The sequence below is a fragment of the Armigeres subalbatus genome, chromosome 1 (genome assembly GCF_024139115.2).
Source record: "Armigeres subalbatus isolate Guangzhou_Male chromosome 1, GZ_Asu_2, whole genome shotgun sequence".
Lineage (NCBI taxonomy): Eukaryota > Metazoa > Arthropoda > Insecta > Diptera > Culicidae > Armigeres > Armigeres subalbatus.
Genome location: NC_085139.1, coordinates 44,709,914 through 44,732,768, shown reverse-complemented (window position 1 = coordinate 44,732,768; position 22,855 = coordinate 44,709,914). Strand labels below are relative to the sequence as shown.

The 22,855-nt window shown below is 41.5% G+C and overlaps 1 protein-coding gene and 1 long non-coding RNA gene across 2 annotated transcripts; both read left to right on the top strand.

The window, feature by feature from the left end:
* The first annotated feature begins 1,915 nt into the window (after nt 1–1,915).
* On the top strand, nt 1,916–15,467 carry LOC134225018 (uncharacterized). Its single transcript, XR_009983140.1, has 2 exons — nt 1,916–3,152; nt 14,245–15,467. It is a non-coding gene; the product is annotated as an uncharacterized LOC134225018 (long non-coding RNA).
* A 5,929-nt stretch (nt 15,468–21,396) lies between these two features.
* Nucleotides 21,397–22,193, top strand: LOC134206125 (uncharacterized). The gene is made up of 2 exons (XM_062681815.1): nt 21,397–21,490; nt 21,862–22,193. The coding sequence occupies exons 1-2, from the start codon at nt 21,397–21,399 to the stop codon at nt 22,191–22,193; spliced, it is 426 nt and encodes a 141-aa protein (XP_062537799.1).
* Nucleotides 22,194–22,855: the final 662 nt, after the last annotated feature.

Below are 22,855 nucleotides of genomic sequence, written 5' to 3'. Positions count from 1 at the left end.
TCTATATATCATACAATTCATTTTTCATCAACACCCAAGATTTGAATTCTAGGTCTCTTCGGTTGCTCAATTTCAGCTAAATACTCAGCACCAATTTTGTCTTTAATTATATTCACAAGCCCTTCGGCCTCATCTTCATTTCCACACAATCAGAAATAATTGCACCATTCATGCCATTTCGCAAACACTTTATTCCAGATTCTGTCGGGTTGGTTTTACACCTTATCGCTTTTTTCGTTTCGTGGTTTGTTTGCTGCGCCACTGCACTGGTTTAATGCGAACTGTTATCCTAATTTCTTTTTGGGACTTTTTTCCACTACCGACCGCTTCTCTAGAATTTGATTTCACGTGTTGCAATGCATTATCATTGATATTTTTGTTCTCTTTGATTTTTTGTTACAGATACGACCAAATCGGAGAACAGAATTTGTCATCGACTTTTTTTTTTCCTTTCCACAACCTCAGCGAGGCTGTTAGAGGCGGGATTATCACTACGCCAATCCATTTATGATGCACCCAAAGTTCCCGCATCGCTCTCCCTCCGAATGCCATAATTGTACAAACCACATCGAGTTCAACAACAGCTTTATTCCAGAGCCCTTGCAATGAACAGGACTAATGTTCATATTTACTGAATTGGTATTTTGTGTTTCTAAATAACTTAATTGTTCCACTATTTTTTTCATAACAAAACATATTTGCTCAATCCGAGCTTCAATCTTTTCTAAGCGGTCATGTATTTGATTTATTGCTGAGAAAATATTGTCATATTTTCCCGCCATATCATTCAAATAGACCTGCCTTTTCTACATTCACGACACATGAACTTAACTGACAGATTTTCGCGCAGAGCCGATGCTCCGGCAGTAGTCAAATCGACGACATCCACCAAAACAAAACACCCTTTCCTTCGCAACAGTTATTGCCTTGCAACGTTAAATTGGACAGACATGTTTTCACCTGTTTCTGTCGTATTGTTTTCATACGGCCGCAGGCCGCTTTGTTCTACACTAATTTTTCATATATTCACGAATCTAATGTTATAATTAGACCCGAAAATTTTTTTTTTCCGTTAAAAATAATATTTAAATTCTCTCTCGATTGATACGTCGTTTCACTACGATAGCCCTTCAATATATTGCCTACTGTAAGCACGCCCAACGTGGGAAATTCATTGTAACAACCTCCCCAAAACTAACATCATTATATAACGATCATGAAAAACTGTACTAAAAACATGTTTTTGGTTCCGTAACGTTTCACAGCAAACGAGCTTTCCAAATAAACGATTGAATAAAAAATCAATTTTAAAATTAAATTTCAAATTGATTACCTTCTAAAGTCTACCATTTTTTCGTGACGCGCTCAATTTTCAAACTTTCGAAGTACACCCATACATCCTTTTCGAAAACTAAGAAGTACCTATTCTACTTTAAAAACAACATTCAAAATTACAAACGAAAATGTCAAAGACGTTGACTTTCTTAAACGACTATACATTTGGGCCATTACAAAGCAGCATTCACCTTAATTTTATTATTCAGAAGCTATGAAGAGCGAAGCCTATCATCCATTCATCTGCAATTTGCAATTCGCCTTACATTATGCCATATGACAATTCAACAAGACCGTGTCCAGCACGAACTGAATCTAAAATAAGACTTCCAATTTGAATTTATTTGCATCAAGCATGCAGTACGGTTGATTCATCTTATTCTTGCAGTCTCTCCTTTACAAACGCACTAGGAAATAATCTGTGCTGCGCCGGCACAGCAGTTTTGGCGGTAGGCCATCTTGTGGAAACCAAATCCACAGAATCGACCACGTGAGAAAGCAGAAGAAAAAATAATATGAAGCGCACGAGAGACTGGACGCACGAAATAAACAAATAACAAACAACAACGCAAACCGAGAGCTACAACCACATGCTTCTCTCGAAATTAGCGCGAAACCGAACCGAGCGTATCTACGTTTCATTTATATCCTCTCGCTCTCGTTCCTATCGGGTCATTCGTGTCCGAGCAGCCGCCCGCGTCAGATCGTATCACGTTCGTTTGTTCCCTCTCACGTGCATATACACACCAACGCACACACACACACACGCGCCTGCAACGCCTTTTCCTGAGGTTGTTTTGTGTTGTTTTCGCCAAGAAACTGTACGGCCGCGGGTTCGCGCACTGCTGCGAGATATAAATAAGAACAGTTAGAAGAAAGACATTTCGCGCGCGCACATTTCGGCCCGAAAAAAAAGAGAGTGTGTGCCGACTCCTTCGCTGTTGTATCGCGGGTTTCTTCGTCGTTTTGGTGGCGACTTTGTTTGTACGCTGTGCTTCCTCGCGCGATCGCTCCCTCCATCCACTGGGCAAGCGTTGTGTAACCACTTGGTACTTTGGGGCTGTGAAGCACGCAAGCAAGTGTAGAAAGTGCTTTGATTGCTGTGTGTTTTATTGTAAGGATTTTGTTGATTGTTATTTGTTATCGGACAAATTGTCGAGATTTGCGTGTGAAAAGGCAGCTCCACTCAAGACAGTCATGGGGAGCTGATTGGTGTAAATATTTCCCATATACAAGTGTGAATAAACGTTCAAGAGGATTTGACTGCAAGGAGGTGGTTGAAATTTTTGAGTGGAGAAGTACAGTACTGAAACGTAAACTAAGGTTGTGAAACAAGTGCCTGTTAAGAAACACAAATTTATAAATATTATATGCTTATGTTTTGTTCGTGAAAAAGTTTATTAAAACACAAAAAAGTAAAATGACAGCGAGTAAGATATCCCGACCAACCGGCTTCCTGGGGACGTCTGCAGCAACACCACGGAACAGTGCTTTCGACAACTATCGAAGCCAGGTGCCACAGAACGTCAACCGGACGAAACGGTGCCTGTTCGGTGTACCAGATTCAAACGAAACAAAAAGACTGTACAATGAAAGCGTACAACAGGATCGTCAGCGATTCATCAACCGATATAATTTTGATACCGTGACAGGTCAGCCTGTCAGTGGCTCATCAATGACCTCATCATCAATGTCGTCATCATCGTCACGCAGTAGCCCATCCAGGGAAAACTGCAGGCCAAACGAGGCCAAAGGGCTGTGCAAAAATGACTCCAAGAAGCCTTACACGAGACAGCAACAGCAGAAATAGTCGAATGGTAAGTTTCCCGCCAAAAATGTCCAAACCGAACAACGAGTCTCAGGTTGTGGGTTGTCGCCTACAAAAACAACTATCCGAATCGGGGGTGTCATGAGGCAAGGTGCGCGGGACATGCGCATTCGCATAAAAACGACAAGAAGCGAATCTGGCGCGATCGATCGAGAGCCAAAATCCGTCCACACATAAGTAAGAGAGAGCCAAAGACGATGAAGGCAGACGGGAACGGTGAGCTTTCTGCTTCTGTGCCTTCACCGTGTTGACCTGCTTCGCAATACATATTCAAACTGTTTCGGCAAAGAGTGCAGAGGTGTGCCATGTCTTGCACAGGTATGGAGACGACAGACCGAGAGATCCGGAGAGTGCGCGCGTAAAAGTCTAAAATATAACTCCTGTAGCCTGACTGTCTGGGATGGAGAAATGGCGCGAAATTCTCGTTGCATGCAAATGCGGTCCCTATGTTGGCCCATAACTGCTCGACCCTTGATCTCTAGGATGTCAACGCTATTGACATTGAACTGCCGGACATTTCCTGGTTCATTTTTTGTTGGAAGTTGCAAATAAACGTCATGTTTCCATTTGAATTGCATGCGGAACCGGTTCTATGACCATCGAAAAACCTTCAACCATCGAATAAACCGACAGCAAATTAGTAATTTGCATAATGCCTGATTTGATAAACGCTAGAAGGGGACTCGACTTAGCAAATCGTTCGTCAATCAACTTCGGTTGCGTAATCACTTCTGGACCAACATTCGAATGGAGCGTAATAGTCGAAATGTAGTTATTTTAGTTCTTCGTTCACATACATAGCTATAGCCAGAGAAAAACTGAAATGTCTATATTTTGGTTGTCGAGTCCTTCTCAAATGTTGGGCTAGACTTGTGTTCCACGGTGCCAATCCCTTCCAATCGGAAAGCCTTGCCCCGTCGTTTGGCCATCTAATAAAAATCATGACACTCAATTTGCCTCAATCGCGTCTGAGTGCGAGGCACTGGCAATAAAAACATTTAGCAAAATGCTGCACAAATCTCATAAAGCTTTATTGAAGGAACCCATTCCGATCCGTTTGGCCGCGCTGCACTGCACTGCTGCAGCAATTCGACCAATGCGCATGCACGATTCGACGCCGTTAATTTATGCGCTTCGACCTCCATAAAAGTGCGAACCAACGCGGCGGCCGGCCGGCTTTCTTCGCTGTTGGTTGTGTGGAGCTGCATTGACCGCGCGCGCCCGAGTAATGTATTTAGCGCGCAGCTTCAACCAATTTGAAATGCATCGAACGTAGGATGAGCAAAACAAAAAATGTGCTATGCCCGTTGTCGCCGGCAGCCGACCGGGCGTGCCCCTGAACGGATTAATTGGAGGAGCGAGTACGAGTTGATTACCAAAGTCAAGCATTTTTAATTTAATTTTATAAAATTCGGGTTAATGCTTGTTATTATATCTACTCAGCAGTTACTTGTACGCGCTTGAAGAGTTTGAATATTTATGCAACCTCAGATTAGTCTAAAAGAAATGATTTGTGATCCAGATTCTATTCTTCAGAGTCTAGTGAAAAGAAATGTGGATCCCTTTAAAACCAACAAGTTTGAAATGGAGAAAATGGAAAGTACAGAAACGATTCTTCAATCTTTCTACATGATAGACGTTTTTGTCTACAATTCGTGACAAAAATATTTTGATTCATTCTACTACATGCATTTCATCAGGGTGTATGTGTAGAAGGTGTAGAATACCACCAAAAGGCATGGTCATAGCCGAAGGTTCGATATTTAGGAACATTTTTTCTTAAAACTGGAGATGCCACAATCAAGCTTACATTCTAGTAAAGTGTAAAATATTTGACATGAGACTTGTTACTTTCACAGCGAAACTAAAATTAAGGAATACCAAGCTCACTTTTGACAGGAACAAGTGTGCTATAAAATCCTTACAGAAACACCTAGAATTTGAGATGGATTCGCGCTTTATTTCAGGCTAAGCAGGGGTACAAAAATCATTGTTGCCATTCGATTTTGGCAACACGTACGAAATTTACATGTTGCCAAAAACGATTTTTATATTATCACCAAATGTGAGCGCAATTTTGGAAAACCATTTTTACGGCACATGTTACCGAAACCGAGCCAAAAATGTTCAAAAACAGAGCCCAAATAGAGCAGTGTCGAATACTGCATTATTTACTTACTTACCTATGAATCCTGTACACCTCCGGTGGTGCAAAGGGCCGACTTGAAAGATCTCCATCCTGAGCGTTGCCCGGCTATCGCTTTAACCTGTTGCCAGGTTAGATTTCAGTCGACTTCTTTTATTTCTTTATTGAGGCTTCGCCGCCCTGAGCCTCTAATTCTGCCTCTGCTGCGATGTCCCGCTGGGTTCCAGTTTAATGCAGACCCAGCCCCACTTTCGATCCCGAATTTCTGTTGCTATCGGCCTCTGGTTATGAGGCCACCAAGCCCGAATTATATACCGCAGGCATCTGTTGATGAACACTTGCAGCCGTTGAGTGTTCTCCACAAATAAAACAAAAGTGCAGTAAAAGCATTTACACCCAGGTTTTTTTTTTACACGGTTTGGTTTTGGTCGTTTAGGACCTTCAGCGTCAATGAAGCAATGAGTTATCCCTACGAAAAAATTCACAAAAAATCAAAGAAAATTCAGAAGGTAGGGGAAATGACGGCTTTGGCAGGTTTTGTTCTATTATTGGCAGGGGATTTTTTTATGACTGACTAGGTTCAAATTTGGCCTAAACATTATTTGCATATCAAAGAATATTGTGGCCAAATTTCATAAAATTTGGTCGACAAAAACCCCCCTGCCAATAATAGAACAAAACCTGCCAAAGCCGTCTTTCCCCCTATTTAAAATTCTATGACAGTTTGGTTAACCGAGAAATTAATGAATTCCAACCGCGTAAAAAAAACCTGGGTGTATAATATAACATTTTATGTTTTTTTGTTGTTGTCAAAATCGAATAGTTTTATTGCCAAATAAAATGTTTTTGAAATCGACTGAAAGACTGTATTTGATGTTACGAATTTTGATTAAATAAGATTAAAATTAAAACATGGGTTTGACAATTAGCAGTTGTAAATAAAAATAAAAATTCTCTGCAACAGACCTTATTCGTTTTTGGCCTCACGTTCAAAACGTGTATGATCCCAAAATCGAATGTTAACAAAAAAGAATGAATTTTGTTTTTACATGATACTCTGCATTTTTTATTTCTTGTGGGACTGAAGACGCTTTTTACGTAGTTCTTCATCAAACGGACTATGTTACGCGATTTTAAGGATCCACGCTATTTTGATGTACGCCGTACATATGACTTATATAAAAACAGATTTTATAGTAAAAATATCTTTGATAAAAAAATTAAAAAAGGTTTTTTTTGCCAAAATCGAATGGTTTTGTTGCCAACACCAAATGTTGCCAGAACAGAATTTTGTCAAAATTGAATAGAGTCCAAATCTGCAGCGTACAGGATCCACGCTATTTTGATGTACGCCGTACATATGACTTATATAAAAACAGATTTTAGTGTATAAATATCTTTGAAAAAATAAAATCAAAAAAGTTTTTTGTTTTGCCAAAATCGAATGGTTTTGATGCGAACACCAAATATTGCCAAAAAAGAGTTTTGTCAAAATCGAATGGATTCCAAATCTGCAACATACAAACAAGAGAATGGTTATAAGGTTCAAAACGTCGAATTCCATTTTGGCGAAATGTTTATTAAGCTTAAAACAATTTGACCGAAAATGTCGTTTGGCCAAACATTTCATTACTCGAAAAGGAAATTTGGCCAAGATGGTCGTTTAACAGGAAGGACCATTTGCCCGAAAATATCGTTTGCTGAACGGATCATACGGTTGAAAATGTCGTTTGAACGAGCAAGTGAATGTGGAAAGTGTGAAGTGAGAAATGAGAATTGAGAAGTAGTTCTCAATTCCCATTTATCATTTTCCACTTCTTTTGAAGCTGTGGTCAGTGATTGTGGGTAAAGAATCGTTTAACCGAAAGTGATTCGACCGAAAGTTGTTTGGCCGAATATACCATTCTACCGAATAAACCATTAGGCCAAACCCCATCTAGCAAGCAGTCATTTGGCCAAAAATGACATTAGGCCGAAATGGAGATACTGTCGAACTGGTCATGTGGCTATAAAAGTCGTATGACCATATACGTAATTTGGCCCAAAATACCGTTTTGCCCGACATGGTGGGCCAGTTCGAAGTCCGAAAAGGTCATTTGATGGAAAATGCCGTTTGGCCGAAAGTCCGAAAAGGTCACTTGATCGAAAATGCCGTTTGGCCGAAATGGTCGTTTGGCAAAAATGGAAGTTGAGATGAAATGGTCGTTAGACAGAAGAGGCCATTAAGCGAACGGGTCATACCACCGAAAATGTCGTTTAGCCAAACAGATCATACGGTCAAAAATGTCGTAACGCCAAAAAAAAGGAGGGGGGGTTAAAATTCCGTTTGGCAGAAACAGCTGTTTGGCCAAACGGTAGAACGGATCATACGACAAAAAAGTATCGTTTGCTAAACGAGTCATATAGCCAAAACTGCCATTGAGTCGAATAATAGTGGATGTGGAAAGTGTGGAGTAATTTATGTTAATTTAATTTTTACAGTACAAAGAAAGAAATAAGAAGTGTAAAACATAGACAAACAGGCGTAACAGCTGGAACAATTTTCTGAAAAATCCTTCATTCAGTTACTTTATCATTATCTCGCGTGCATGTTGCACGAAATGCTGTTACGATAATAATAACAGTAGGCGCTTGTCTGACATGACAAATATAAAAAAAATGAGATGCTCGTGCCTCTGTGTGTTAAAATCGCCAATTTAAAACGATGGGAATTTCTTTTTTAAACTTGAGGAGTCTTACTTTTCACTTCTCATAAAAATTGCCTCAATTCTTACTTCGTACATTTCTTTTTCTCACTTCTCACTGTGAAAAATGAGAAAGGTGATGTGGACAGTAAGGAATTAGAAGTGTGAAGATGAGGAGTGAGTAATCAACAGTGAAATGTCTCATTTCTCACATCCTTCGTCCAGCTTCTTACTTCTCACTTGCTACTTATCACTCTTCATTTCTCACTTCTTTTAATGGGAAGCGAGATTGAGCAGTGAGAACTGGATAGTAACAAGTGAACAGTAAGAAATGAGAAATAAGATGTAAGTAGAGAGAAGCGAGAATTCTCTCTTCTCAATTTCTACTTCTATGAAAAGTGAAAAGTGAGACATCTCACGTATCTTACACATTTCATTTCTCTTGTCTCACTTCGCATTTCACACTGCTCACTATTCACAAATAGAACTGAGAAATGAGAATTGAAGCGTTTTACTTTTTAATTCAAACTTCTTACTTTTCACAGTGAAAAGTGAGAAATAAGAAGCAAGAAATAAGAAGTGAGACGGCTCACCTCTATCTTCTTATTTATCATTTCCCACTTCTCACTCTGCATTATCAATTATCATTATTCTCTAAAAACTTTTTACATTCACTAATGTTTGGCCAAACAGCATTCTCGGCCAAACGACCATTTCTGCCCAGCGGCCTTTTCTGCCTAACGACCATTTCAGCCCAGAGGCCCTTTCTGCCCAAACGACCTATTTGGTCAAATTAAATTTTCGGCCAAATGATCATTCCGGCCAGTTCGCATTTCCGGGCAAATTACCTTGTCGAGCAAACGACTTTTTTGGCTAAATATCCGTTTCGGCTAAATGATATATTTGGCCAAATGAGTTGCAAAATGGGAGGCGGCTGGACCGAAGGCCTCCGATTTGACTCGAGAAGTTCATCGATATTGATTTTTCACTACGGACAAACGCCAACGTATCTCTGCACGGCCTGGACTACTTTCCTTCGGTTGGGACCATCCACGATGGCATGAGCAACACCGTGCAATGCAATTGACATCTTCTTCTTCTTATTGGCATTACATCCCCACACTGGGACAGAGCCGCCTCGCAGCTTAGTGTTCATTAAGCACTTCCACTGTTATTAACTGCGAGGTTTCTAAGCCAGGTTACCATTTTTGCATTTGTATATCATGAGGCTAGGACGACAATACTTTTATGCCCAGGGAAGTCGAGACAATTTCCAATCCGAAAATTGCCTAGACCGGCACCGGGAATCGAACCCAGCCACCTTCAGCATGGTCTTGCTTTGTAGCTGCGCGTCTAACCGCACGGCTAAGGAGGGACATCTCCCGTCAAAATTGTATCTCCTTTTATTGTCTCAGTCGATTCTTTGGGTAATTTAAGGTCAACTTTCCCAAAGAACCCATATTTTTTTAGGCCTCTAACTTTTTTTAAATAAAAAAAAGTGCTGTTTTTTTTAGATTGGCTCGGTTTTGAACGAACATCGGGTGAATTTTTCTGGCCAGTCCACACGTGCAGCACTTTTTCGGTTTTTGTTTTCGATTTAAAAAATAATAAGTGGCTTCAAAAGATATGGATTCTTTGGGATAGTTGACCTTAAATAAGCCAAAGAATCGATTGAGCGAATAAAAAAATTTACGGGGAAGGTCAATTGGCGACGTACTTAACGCACCGAGCTCTCTTTGAACAATCCGTAGGGTTTGGAACGTAGTTTGTCCAACGTTTATAGGCGATCGACGCACACATTTATTTGCAATTGATTTTGCTAAGAAAAAAGAAAAAGTCTAAAGGAAGAGTCAAAATCGGATGGCAATCAGAGCAGTTTTGATTTTTAAATCATATTTATTGGCATCAAATTATTAATGGAGGATGAGTGGTTAATAGTTTGATATTGAAATGCACAACAAATCAAAAGATGTTCAATAAAAGCCCTAAACATAATTTAGCGGAATGGCGACCGAAACGGCAAGATTTGACAAAAAATATATGAGCGAACTTTCAAATCGCCCTTTCCGTCGCCGTTCAGCTGCATTGCGTACACTGAAAACCAAAACTACCCAAAAGTGGGTTGTTTGCACTCAAAACCGTGGTTTGGACCAATAACCCAAATTTGAGTAAAATGACTTTTCTGGCACTAGGTAGTTTGCCTTTAATCCCATGTAAACAATTTACCCAAAGCTGAGTTTAATTTATCCAAAGCGGACCTTGATCAACCCAAAATAGAGAATATTGAATTTACTCAAATTTAGGTTATTGGGCTGAGCAACCTCGGTGAGGTGTTTGCATCTTGCTCTAGTATTGATAGCAATCATGGGAAAAAAAGGGAAAACTACCCAAATTTGGGTAAATTTTTTCTGCGATATTCTCAATAGTGCGTATATTGAACTAAAAGTTTGGGTTGATTTATCTGTCCGTGTAGGAGGCTTTACACTCATCTTAAATGCACAACAGGGTGTCATTTTTACCCATAGAATTACAAAAACTACAATAGACCTTTCCCATCAACAATTTTTATTCGCTCAATCGATTCTTTATTTTATTTAAGTTCAACTTTCCAAAAAACACACATTTTTACGCCTTTAAGTATTTTTAAAATTGGAAATGTGTTGTTTTTCAAGATTTGAACGAACATCGGGTGATTTTTTTTTCAGACCGGTTCACACATGCAGCACTTTTTCGGTTTTTGATTTCGATTTTTAAACAAGTTGGAGGCTTCAAAAAATATGGGTTATTTGGGAAAGTTGACCTTAAATAAGCCAAAGAATATACTGAGACAATAAAATGAGATTCAATTTTTGACGGGAAAGGTCAATTCTCACAAGTTTCATTAGTTCGAAAAATGACCCTAGGCAAAATTTCAACTGAACCGGTCAAGGTTTAGGGGTGCCTCTAATTAACCTTTCCCGTCATAAATTGACGGTTGAATAAGTCAAAGCATCGATTGAGTCAACAGACGATTGCACGAGCCAAAAACTCCATATAAAAAAATGTTCCCTTTGTTTTATTTTTTTTTCAGGGCAATCCTCACAGAATACAAATTTAAAAGTTCCAGCGTTTTCAAGGGCACTCCACTCAATACGCAAGCAACACACAACTGTCATTTTTATTATTTCAGCTTTGCTGCGTCACAGCATGCGAGAAAAAAAATAATGACAGTTGCACATTGCTTGCGTATTGAGTAGAGTGCCCTTGAAAATGCGGGAACTTTTAAATTTGGGTTCCATGAGGAGTGTCCTTAAGTTGAAGATTTAAAAAAAATGAGGATTCTTTGGGAAAGTTGACATCAAATAAATAAAGAATCGATAGAGCGAATGAATTTTTTTGATCATTAATCAGATTTTATTGCAATTTTGCCACAAATTCGTTGAGATTACGAAAACTTCCGCCCATCTGGACCTATCAATCGCAATCACAAAGAAATTCCTTCATGCGACGACAACGAAATGCGCATCAGAGAGACGCAGTTTTGATTTGTTTACTGTTTCACGCAGAAAAAACTACGTTAAAAACAAACATATTCTAGGTAAATCCAAACATAAATTCAGTTTGTTCTGGCATTAAACATAAATATGTTTGGATCAAATATATTGTTGCATTTGAAGCGAACGAAAACTTTTTTTTGAATCAAATGTGCGTTTCAAGTTGTTTCAACCTGGGAGGGAGAAACAGATTCAAAAAATGTATGTGTCAAGCCGAGCCGAAATCTAGCTGTCATGAAATGTCAGTGCGAGCCGAGAACAAAACTCTCGACAAGAAAATTTTCTAAGGCAATATAACAACAATAACACACAAAACAAAATTTGGTCTTTTTAGGTGCGCCTACGTTGATTGTTTATTCTTGTAGAAAATTTTCTTGTTGCCTGACGACAGTATTTGTTTATTTGATGTGTAGTATCGAGAGCTCCCTCCCAGGTTTCAACCAGCTAAATGTTTGAAGCAAACATGGATATTGTTGTTTTGGTTCGACCACTCATAATATTTTCTTATCAATTCTACCAATTTTCATATTCTGGTAGCATTTGACTACCAGATTTCACAATTCCAAACATTCATACTTCATTTACTTACCTTTCTGTACCTGAAACACATCTTTATCATCAATTTGGAAGCAAGAAAACATATGATTCACTCTTGCTCCTGCTCCTCTGTTGACTTCTGATCGGATCCGATCCGAACTCGAGTTTTTGTTTACTTTTGCAAGAGCGAGCGAGGGGCTGCCCACTAGTGTATGTATAAAACAAACAGAGATTTAATTTGGTTTTGAAAATAAATATGTTTGATTCAAACATATTACCGTTTTGGAAATAAACATGTATATTTTTGAAGCAAATGGATGAAATTTGTATCCGTGTTACATTTGATGCAGACAGCCTGCTTCGAGCGAGAAAGGCGTGCCCATTATTGGACTGCGATGCGTTCGTTTTATGGGCTCGTTTTATGGATTTGCAAACGTTGCGTTGTTGGTTGTTGACTGCATTACAACCGTCGTTAGTTGTGTTGTGGTTTTATCAGTCCCGAAACGACAACACTAAAATTGACAGCATTTTGCTCATCAATCTTTTCTTCAATCGAAAATGTTGAACCCTCTTTGGCGCCGTTAAGATCTTGATCTACGAACTTGGAGGAAAAATGAACTTTTTCGAATTTCATGACATCAAATGTATATGCAGATAATTCTTTACTTCAATAATCAAATTATTGTCAATATATCATGTCACGCCTGCGGCCTGACCAAGGGGCCTGTATTAACATTTTAGGTTTATGCATTTGATATTATTTATGGGTTTTGTTATTTATTTCGATTTGTGCTCTCTTCGGATGTTATTGTTATTGCTTCAACTAGAGGCTTGTACCAAGTGGGAAGTGGGTCGAATAGGTTTGGTGAATTTTTCAGGCCAGATCACTCATTCTTGCGCAATTAAGTTGGATTTTTTTTGTGTTGGAATGCTAATGACGATTCTTTGGGATAAAGAAATAATATGGACACTAAATTTCAAATCTACTTCAATGTTGCCTTATAAGAGAAGATGTTGATTCTCGCCTGAATTTTGAGAACAAGTTCTTTCATAATGTTACCCCTTAAAACTAAGAAGAACCAAATGAAATTGAGAAACAAAATGATTTTTTTCTCGTTTTATTCACAAAACGAGTCTTTAGGAGACATTGCAGTTACAATTAGGTTTCAAACGAAGTCTACTTTAACAAGAAGACTGGTAAGTTACCAGTGGTAACACAGTCCGAATCTGGGCGACACTGCTACCAGTGCTTTGCGTGAATATAAACTTTAAAAAGTGATCTTTGCTCAAAATAAGTATACCCTCCAAGACACAATTTACAACACACAAGACACAATCTTTCAAGATGCGATTTTAAGTGAATTGACCAACAAATAGTTTTAAACAAGCTTCGTCGTCAAATTACTTACTTCGAACTAAGCCCTATCATCAAATGCACTAATGTGTACTGGTAATGATGATATCATGTTCTCAGAAACCCACTTGAACCTCCGCTGTGTTGATTCAGTTGCAAAAGCACTTCAACACGTGAATTGCATTTAAAACTATTGAAATGAGCAATCAATGGCTTAAGTAAATGCTGATTATTCAAATATGCAAATGTGCGAATGAATTACTAGACTAGGATTAAATCTCCAATAGCACCTACAATGCAATTCGCAATAGCTCATGGTTACACAACTCTGTACCATGACATTCTATTACACAAAGCATCCTGCTTTGATGCGAAGTATGCTAATAAGTTTTCTTGCCCCATGAGAAAACATTGTTGCCACATTATTGAAGTAATTGGCTGTTTACTATGTGTGTCCGCCTGATCACGAAGAACAAAACAATAACAATTTAACAAAACGACTTATCCAATAAGTGATCGTTTTCTGTAAACGTTTAAATCCTTGCTTCCTTTACAAACTATAAAATCAGGACAATTATAGTACGCAATGAATTACAGTTCCCCTTGAGAAAGACACAATTCCCGTGTTGAAACGTCGGGTAGATAATGAACTCGTTGTGAAATTTCAAGACTGAGTAGCCGTTCAATAAATATCATTCAATCGTACAGTCGATCCATGATCAGTAAATTTATCTATAGTTTGATTTCAATAACCCATCCGAACATCAAATAATTGTACTTATTCTGATTTCTAATCTTGCATCTCATTTATCTCCTTTCATTTACAGATCTGTCCAAGCAACCCCCAGTGAAAGCCAGTGCTGCCTCAGTACTGCTGAGATTACGGCGCTGCTACAACTGATAATCAGTCTAAAAGAAACTCCAGAACCAGAACCAGAGGAGTTGATGAGCAACGCATTTTGGCGCAAAACGTTTGTTTGTGATACACCTACCTTTTAAATGAAAACAAACACCATTATTGCGGTTTGCGTGCGGATCAACGGCAACAACATCGTTTCATCGGCGCGCGAAAAAAGTGATGCTGAAAATGTGCGACGCACAAAAATAATAAATAATTATAAATACAAGTTAAGTGACGAGTGAAAGAGAGCAAGAAAGAGAGCGAGAGCAAAATCGGTCGATTCGTAGTAGAGAACACAACTTTTATTGTTGTATTAATTTATAGCAAATTTTGTTAAATCAAGAAGAAAAATTTTACTATTATTTGATTAATTGTTAAAGACCTACGGAATAAACAAATCTGTAAGGTCTTCTTCTCATTGGATAGAGTTTATATTAAAGGTGAAACGCGCCAAATCCAATTTCATAATTACCTCACGATTTCCGAGGCACAAATCTCAACGAACAGCCAACAGTGAATCATTTTCAGTACTGAAAATGGTCACCACTGTATTGAGATGTCTGCTATCAAAAAAGCGAGACCGGCCACTGCTGTGGCGGCCATGATTGGATTCATGCGCGTTTGCCCGTTAAGAAGTTTTCTTTTTTTGCTAGTGATAGGGCATCGTTTGTACCACCGAATCCTCCCTTGAATTGGATCTGCCAAACCGCATCTAGAAAGCTCGCGAGAAAAAACAACAAAGTGGACTGGAGCACAAAGCACGAGTTGTTCGCGTTCACTAGCGGTTTCTTTTCTTTTGTTTGTTTCAGCTATTCAATCAAAGAGAGAAGAAAGCATTAATATTTCATAGTGATCTCATAATTTAATTGATAATTGTTTTTTTTTATTATTTTTATAGCAGAGAAAAATTGTGGAAGCATAGTAATATGTAGATTTTTAATAAATCAGAAGTTGGAAACACGCAAAGCTAAAACCAAGCCAGATTGCAGCCGTACTCTATCGAGAAAACAAATTGCTTACTAAAAGTTTAGACTTTAATTTCAAAAATAAACACAGACATACACAATCGTTTTACTAGCGGTGAGTTTTGTAAGTTCATTTAATTTTCACTTGAAGTAATTGTAACAATAAATAGCAATAATTATAAAACCAATTTGTTTCATTTACATAAGTATCCGAAAATCAAGCAACCAGAGCAGGCAAGAATAACTGCGAAGTGAAGAAACTTAATTATTCCAATTTTCACTCTTGACACTGTTTTTCTAGCTCAATTTTTTTAACTTTGCCATATAATGTTTGTTTTACTTAACTATAATATTCAGTTTGTTTGGGAAATGTGGCTTCGAAATCTCAATGCGAATTGACCTTTTCCGGTAAAATGGTATCTCGTTTTATTGTCTTAGTCGATTCTTTGGCTTTTTAAAGGTTAACTATATGTTTTGAAGGCTCTAACTATTTGAAAAATCAAAAAGACGCGTGTTTGCACCGGCCTGAAAATATCATCCGATGTTCATTCGCTCAATCGATTCTTTGGCTTGTTTAAAGTTAACTTTCCCTAAGAACCCAGGGAGTGAATGCTAGTAATGGACCCCTTAACGACGGAAACTTACTTCAATCGTTTCGCTAGAGTAAGACTCATGACAAATTGCCATTCTGCAGCACTAGATGACAAGCAACAGGTATCAGCATCGCGTTTCGTACATAACACATGGTAAAATATTCATTTTTACTACTAAAATATCTATTTTAAAATTATGTAGCCAGGTTGCCTATTATAGCCACCCCCGGGTCCATAATACGCAACATCGAGTTTGTTTACATACGTATTATGGTCCCCCCATTTGATTTACATGTTCCATTTCCACATGGTCCTGTTGCCTATTATGGACCCCCCCTTCTGTGCTAGTAATGGACCCTCTAGCGCGTTTACATTCATAAATTAGTCAATATAACTAAATTTCAGTCTCCCAGTGCAAAACAATTGTATGGAACTACTACCCTGATAAGTGAAGCAACTTTATCCTATGGAAGTTTGCAGGAAATTGTAGTTTCAAGCGTAAACTCTCGGTTTTTGTTCAGGGGGTCCATTATACGCACGGGGTCCATTACTAGCACTCACTCCCCATATTTTCAAAATTTAAAATACATTTTTAAAATTTAAAACAAAAATCGAAAAAGTGCTGTTTTTTAAAAGATTGGCCCGAATTTCAACAAACATCGGGTGCATTTTTCAAGCCGGTTCACACGCGCAGCACTTTTCCGGGTTTTGTTTTCGATTATAAAAATAGTTCGAGGTTTCAAAAAATATGGGTTCTTCGGAAAAGTTGTCCTTAAATAAGCCAAAGAATCGACTGAGACAATATAACGAGATACAATTTTTGACGGGGGAGGTCAATTCTACTATGTTTTTAATCATTTTCCCGACTTTTCGATCAATTTAAACCTTTTTCAAGGACTAAATTTTTTAATGTTCCTAATTTAAATATGTATCGGTGTAACTTAATAATAAATGGATAAAAATTGAACTTGACTTTGCACAGGGTCCGCGACGTCACTTATTACGTAAGCAATTTTTCTGGGTTTTTCAACCCCCCCTCCCCCCATGTAAGATTTTTCCAATACAAATTAATTTTTATTTATATGGCGCGAAAGAAAACATCAGACCCCCCTCCCCCCAAAAGTGCTTACGTAATATGTGTACGGCCGCTTAAAGGACGTTAGGAATACTTCTGCTTTCTTTATATCATGGACTGTTCTTTAAGTCGTTTTATGCCTAAAGTACATTATGTCTAACATCCGTTATGCCAACGTCCATTTTGCCACGTTATACAGAAGCGTACTTGACGAAGAATCATTAACAAACGTCGAAACGTTGGAAAAAGATTAACAATATTATTTTCTATTCTCATTAGGACATCTATAATTTCGAAATACATTTATCAATTACAATGACAAAGAATACTTGACTTCAGTAGTGGTAAAGTGAAAAATACGTAAAATTCGCCACTTTTTTGAAGATGGAAGTTGACGAAATAATCCCCCTCCCCTTGTTATATTTGTTTCTCATTCCAGATGAAGCTTGATTTTCTCTTGATATATCCGGAACTAACTTTTGAACGGAAAAGGGTCAAATCATCGGAAGCAATACAACTGAAATCAAATTTTGCGAAAGGCAAAAAAATCAAATAGTTTTGCTGAATATGGCATTTAGTCAAAGGGCTTTTTGCCGACCAATGGATTAGCGAAAACCTTGTATGGTCAAATTGACAGAAAGGCCGAAAAATACATAGCCAAACAATCAGGTCGAAAGAGGTGTATTACCGAAAGAAAATCCAATCTTGAAATAGGTGTAGCCTAAAAAGAGTTTAGACTAAAAAAAGCCATTTTGATCATGATATTTAGCCAGAAGTCGTTTACCCAAAGATGTCACTGAGCTAAACAAGCTGTTTGACCAAACAGATTGTTATGCCGATCTGACAACCGGGCCGAATAGGTCATTTGGTAAAAACAGTTAGTCATTTGACCGAACATGTAGAAAGTCGTCCTACACAACGACGAATTCATTTTTTGACAGAACACCCAGAGACTTATGCCCATGGATTCATGGCATAGTTGTCAATCGCCCAGGATGGAAATTTTTCAGATGAGCCCTCGGAAAGACTCGAAGGTAGCGACAGTTTTGGATGTATGTCCTCCACCATAGCTACATTTATTCTTGGATTTATTAACTGTACCTACAATACCATTGCCAGGAATAATCATGGCATAAGGAAGCATACTATACTCGGCATGCCAATTCGGATTTGCAGGAAGGCATTAAAGCTGGGCTATTTTTTCAATTTCGCTTTATCGGTGTTTCGGCTGATAGTCAGCCCATCTCGCGAGTGCAGTAGTGCAAGTGCCCGGCCAGTTGCCGAAAAAAACTGGTCCCGGACCGTTTTTCCGATTTTCTTTCATTGCGTGTGACGTCATTCGGCGGTGACGCTACCAATTCGGCTGGTAGGACGCGGAATTTTTTTCGAGTGACGCGACCGAAAAAACGCGATAGCTGCCGTTCCCGTGGCCAGCCCCGCTCGAAAATTGAGTGGAGCGCCGGTGGCGGAACGCCGCGTCGAGATCTCACTTTTTCGGTGTGTGACGTCATTCGACTGGTGATGCTCCGATTCGGACGACGCGTCCAGAACATTCCTCCAGTTCGGTGGAGACGCACGGTATTTCAGCTACTAGTGCCGTTCTTCTTCTTCTTCTTCTTCTTATTGGCATTACATCCCCACACTGGGACAGAGCCGCCTCGCAGCTTAGTGTTCATTGAGCACTTCCACAGTTATTAACTGCGAGGTTTCTAAGCCAAGTTACCATTTTTGCATTCGTATATCATGAGGCTAACACGATGATACTTTTATGCCCAGGGAAGTCGAGACAATTTCCAACCCGAAAATTGCCTAGACCGGCACCGGGAATCGAACCCAGCCACCCTCAGCATGGTCTTGCTTTGTAGCCGCGCGTCTTACCGCACGGCTAAGGAGGGCCCCAACTAGTGCCGTGCAGTATCGAATTTTCTTTCACCGTGAGTTTAAGTAACCCCGCCAGTGCCGTTTGGCGGCGCGCGCGCTGGTATCGGAGATGGCCACGGGCCACTCCTTCAGCCTAGGGGACCCAGGGGGCCCCGAGAATGTCACATGGAATCGTACCAATCGCCTCGACGGCGAGTATACAGGGAGACGCTTCCCTCTTGTCATGGACCCGAACAACACTGCCGGTCAACTCCAAGTCCTACGCCTGCAAGGAGTAGACGATAAACCGCTACCAGCTGACCCGTTCCTTCTGCGGCGTTCCGTTGAAGCTTTCCTCGACGGAAATATCGAAAGTGCAACAAAGGAGAACCGCGGCTCGTCGTACGTGCTGAAGGTTCGGAGCCGTACGCAGTATGACAAGCTCCTCACAATGAAGCAGCTGCACGACCAAACACCAGTGAGCGTCATCGAGCACTCCCACCTCAACGTAGTCAAGAGCGTAGTGTCGTGCTACGACGCTATCGACCTTCTAGACGACTATCTCCTGAACGAACTCCGTGACCAGGACGTTCGGGAGATTTACTTAATCAAGAAGAGGACCCAGGATCGTAAGTTGGTTAATACCCCCGCCATAGTTCTGACCATCACAGGAACCGTCATCCCGGAGCATATCAACTTCGGTTGGTCCCGTTGTGCAACGCGCAACTACTATCCGAATCCCATGCGATGCTTCCGCTGCTGGGATTTCTGGCACACGGGCAAACAGTACCCCAGCGCGGAACAAGAATGCGGAAATTGTGCCAAACAACACCTAACCACCACCGCTATGACAACTGACGACAACATCCCCACAACCAGCCGCCCATCTTGCACAGAACAACAGTTCTGCAAGTTTTGCCGCAGCAATGATCACCCCACGTCCAGCAGGAAGTGTCCCGCCTACGTGAAGGAACTAGAGGTCCAACGCATCAAAGTCGACCGGGGACTGTCGTATCCCCAGGCCCGACGCGAAGTCGAAATGCTACCAAGTCGTTTCCTTTGCCAAGGTCACAACATCAAGCAAGGACTGCGAAATTGATGGACTGAAGCGGAAAATTGAGGAGTTGAAGCTGGCAAATTCCAGCATCAAAAGTCGCATGGACAAGGTCCAGAAAATCGGAACGATCGAGGATCTGGTACGCCAAGTCAGCATCCTCACCGAAAATGTTGGCAAGTTGCAGGAGAGCCTGTAAATTAAGGACAAGCTGATCGCCAAGCTCAGGACCATGGCGAAACAGGCACAAGCCCCAAACAAGCCCAAGCTAAACCATTCGAACCCTCTCGACATCTTCAGCGACGACTCGGACACGATGGAGACAGTGCCAGCCAAGCAAACACCCAAGCGGGAACCAGCGGCACGGGACTACGGCGACAGCAGCGATGCTCAAGCCAGACCCAAGTCCAAGCGTGGTGCAGTTCCAAAAAGTTCCAAGTAAGTGATTTAAAGGCTCAGCTTCGCCACCTGAGTTCTATAGCTAAAAACCCACAAGACCCCTCCCTACCATCATCTTCCACCCTTACCCTATAAACAATCCCAGCCATAGAATTGTGCAAGTTGAGCCTCACACAAGAGTACCCATTACTCGAATCATGAACGAGAACCTAAACTCACCACCCACCATCGTCACTCCACAACCACCAACAACATAACGGCCGCAGTTGAGCATCCGAGTAGCCGGACAAGTGCGGACGCTACACCCCTACCGGAACTGACGGACAACCTCCGGCGCTCGGACGCTGACCCTGTCAGCCAGGATCAAACAAGCCCAGCGAAGGACACCGAGGGATGCAAACGATCAGCAGTTGGTGTTCTCGGGACGCAACACAATTCCCCGACGGACAACGAGGGAAGCAAGCCCAATAGTCAAGCGCAAGGTTCAAGTGCCGCAACCGCGGACGAAGCACAACCCTTCCCCCCTCTAAGGCCGGAAGCAACATCAGCCGACCTATACGACATCTTGCATAAACAAGGGCTACGGCCACCGATCATGGCGAGGGACCTGCCTCCGGAGGAGTTTGGGGGGGAGCACACTCCCACCCAACTCTCGGTCTAACACCACGTTCTGCCCGTTGCCTCCCCCATCTCCGCCGGTTGTGGGTTCTGGACCTGCAACACAACAAACACGCTAGCCTTGCAATGGAACGCGAATGGTTTCTTCAACAACCTGTGTGACCTGGAACTACTGGTCTCAAGCGCCATAGCTCTTCTAGAGGTCCACCTAGCTACGCCCGCAGCGGTTCGAGGAGATCCGAACCAACTACCAGGCCGCAAGGAATGATTGCCGTCAAACCCTGCGAGAGGCGAAAGAGAAGTCCTGGCAGGATTTCCTCGACGGCATTAACCCGGACCAATCCGCCCCGAAGCCCCCAAGGCAAAAGGCGAAGCAAAGGCATCACCCTCTCCATTAACGGAGCCACCGAACGTGACCCATTGGTAATCGCGGACGCGCTCGCCGATCATTTCTATGAGCAGTTCTCCTACGCTAGCTACCTTCCGGAAGAAAAACGCAGGTCCCGCCTCGGAGATGGCTGCCTTCCAGGTTCCACTGGACGACGACAATGATTTCAACTGTCCCTTCACGTTGGCTGAACTGGATTTTGCGCTGTCCAAAGGAAAGAGTAAGTCTGCGGGCCCGAACTCCACCCAATGTTCCAGAACCTTCCCCCGGACGGAAAATTGGCCCTCCTGGAGGCCATCAACAAGGAGTGGTCGGACGGTACGCTTCCCTCCGAATAGAAAACCAGCTTCGTTGTCCCCATCCCGAAGCACCAAGGTCTACCAAATGAAACAGGAAGCTATCGGCCCATTGCGCTCACCAACGTCGGGTCGAAAATAATGGAACGTATGGTCAATCGGAGCACACAGCTTCTGGAAGCCACTGGCCGACTGGACGACCGGCAGCACGCCTTCCGGTCCGGGCGTGGCACGAGCACCCATCTCGCATCCCTGAGCTAGATATTGGAGTTAGCTTCGCTGGACATTTCATCAGCATACAGCCGGGCATGGACCCCCGGCGTGCTGAAAAAGCTGGCCCTCTGGGGTGTCACCGGCAACCTCCTTCACTTCGTTAAAAACTTCTTACTGGATCGTTCCTTGCGAGTTCTACTCGGAAACCAGTCTTCCAAGACCGTGAAGAAGGAAACTGGTGTACCCCAGGGTTCCGTGATAGCCGTCACCCTGTTCCTGGTGGCAATGGAGGATGTCTTTGCCAACCTGCCGAAGGATGTCTTCATACTGGTATACGCCGACGACATTCTGTTGCTCGCCGTCGGCAAGCACATCAAGGCGATCAGAATGAAGCTCCATGCTGCAATTCCTTAAGGCGCAGCTGCATAGAGCTCCCAACCGGCAGCTGGCTCAAGGCCTTTTCAACGAGCGAATAAAAACCAACTATCGAACGCACATCATCAAGTTCACTGACGGTTCCAGAGCCGCCGGAATAGTGGGAATTGGAGTCGACTCCAGCGACGGCCCATCCCAATCCCACAGGCTGCCCAATATGTGCTCCGTCTTCTCGGCGGAAGCGGCCGCCATCTTCCAAGCTGTGTCCCAGCCGTGCAGTGAACCGACCCTAATCGTGACTTTCAAGTACACTTTCGTGTACTTTCCGCCTTGCCTTCTGCATCAAACAAGCACCCTTTCATCCAAGCGATCCAGGAAAACATCGACACCAACACCACCCTGATGTGGGTCCCCGGCCACTCTGGCATAGCCGGAAATGAAAGTGCTGACATCCTTCCCTAGCAGCACGCGCAACATCTTTCAAATAGGTGTTTGTTCCTAATAAATTGCATTGAAGACACTGACAATACATCGAGTCACATTAATCAGCAGCAGACAATGATGTCGACATGAACTATTGTGAAATCATTACGGAAACATGTAAAATAACGATTTAATTAATCAATCTTTTCCTAACGCATTATGTAAGGTACACCGGGACAAGTTGAAATGCGGGGTAAGTTGAAACAGAAGCTGTAATT

Bases quoted from the DNA above. Each gene is read 5' to 3' on its own strand.
- LOC134206125 (XM_062681815.1), top strand. From the start codon at position 21,397: ATGGCTGCCTTCCAGGTTCCACTGGACGACGACAATGATTTCAACTGT. The intron at 21,491-21,861 runs GTAAGTCTGCGG...ACATTTCATCAG, and splicing joins TGCGCTGTCCAAAGGAAAGA to CATACAGCCGGGCATGGACC.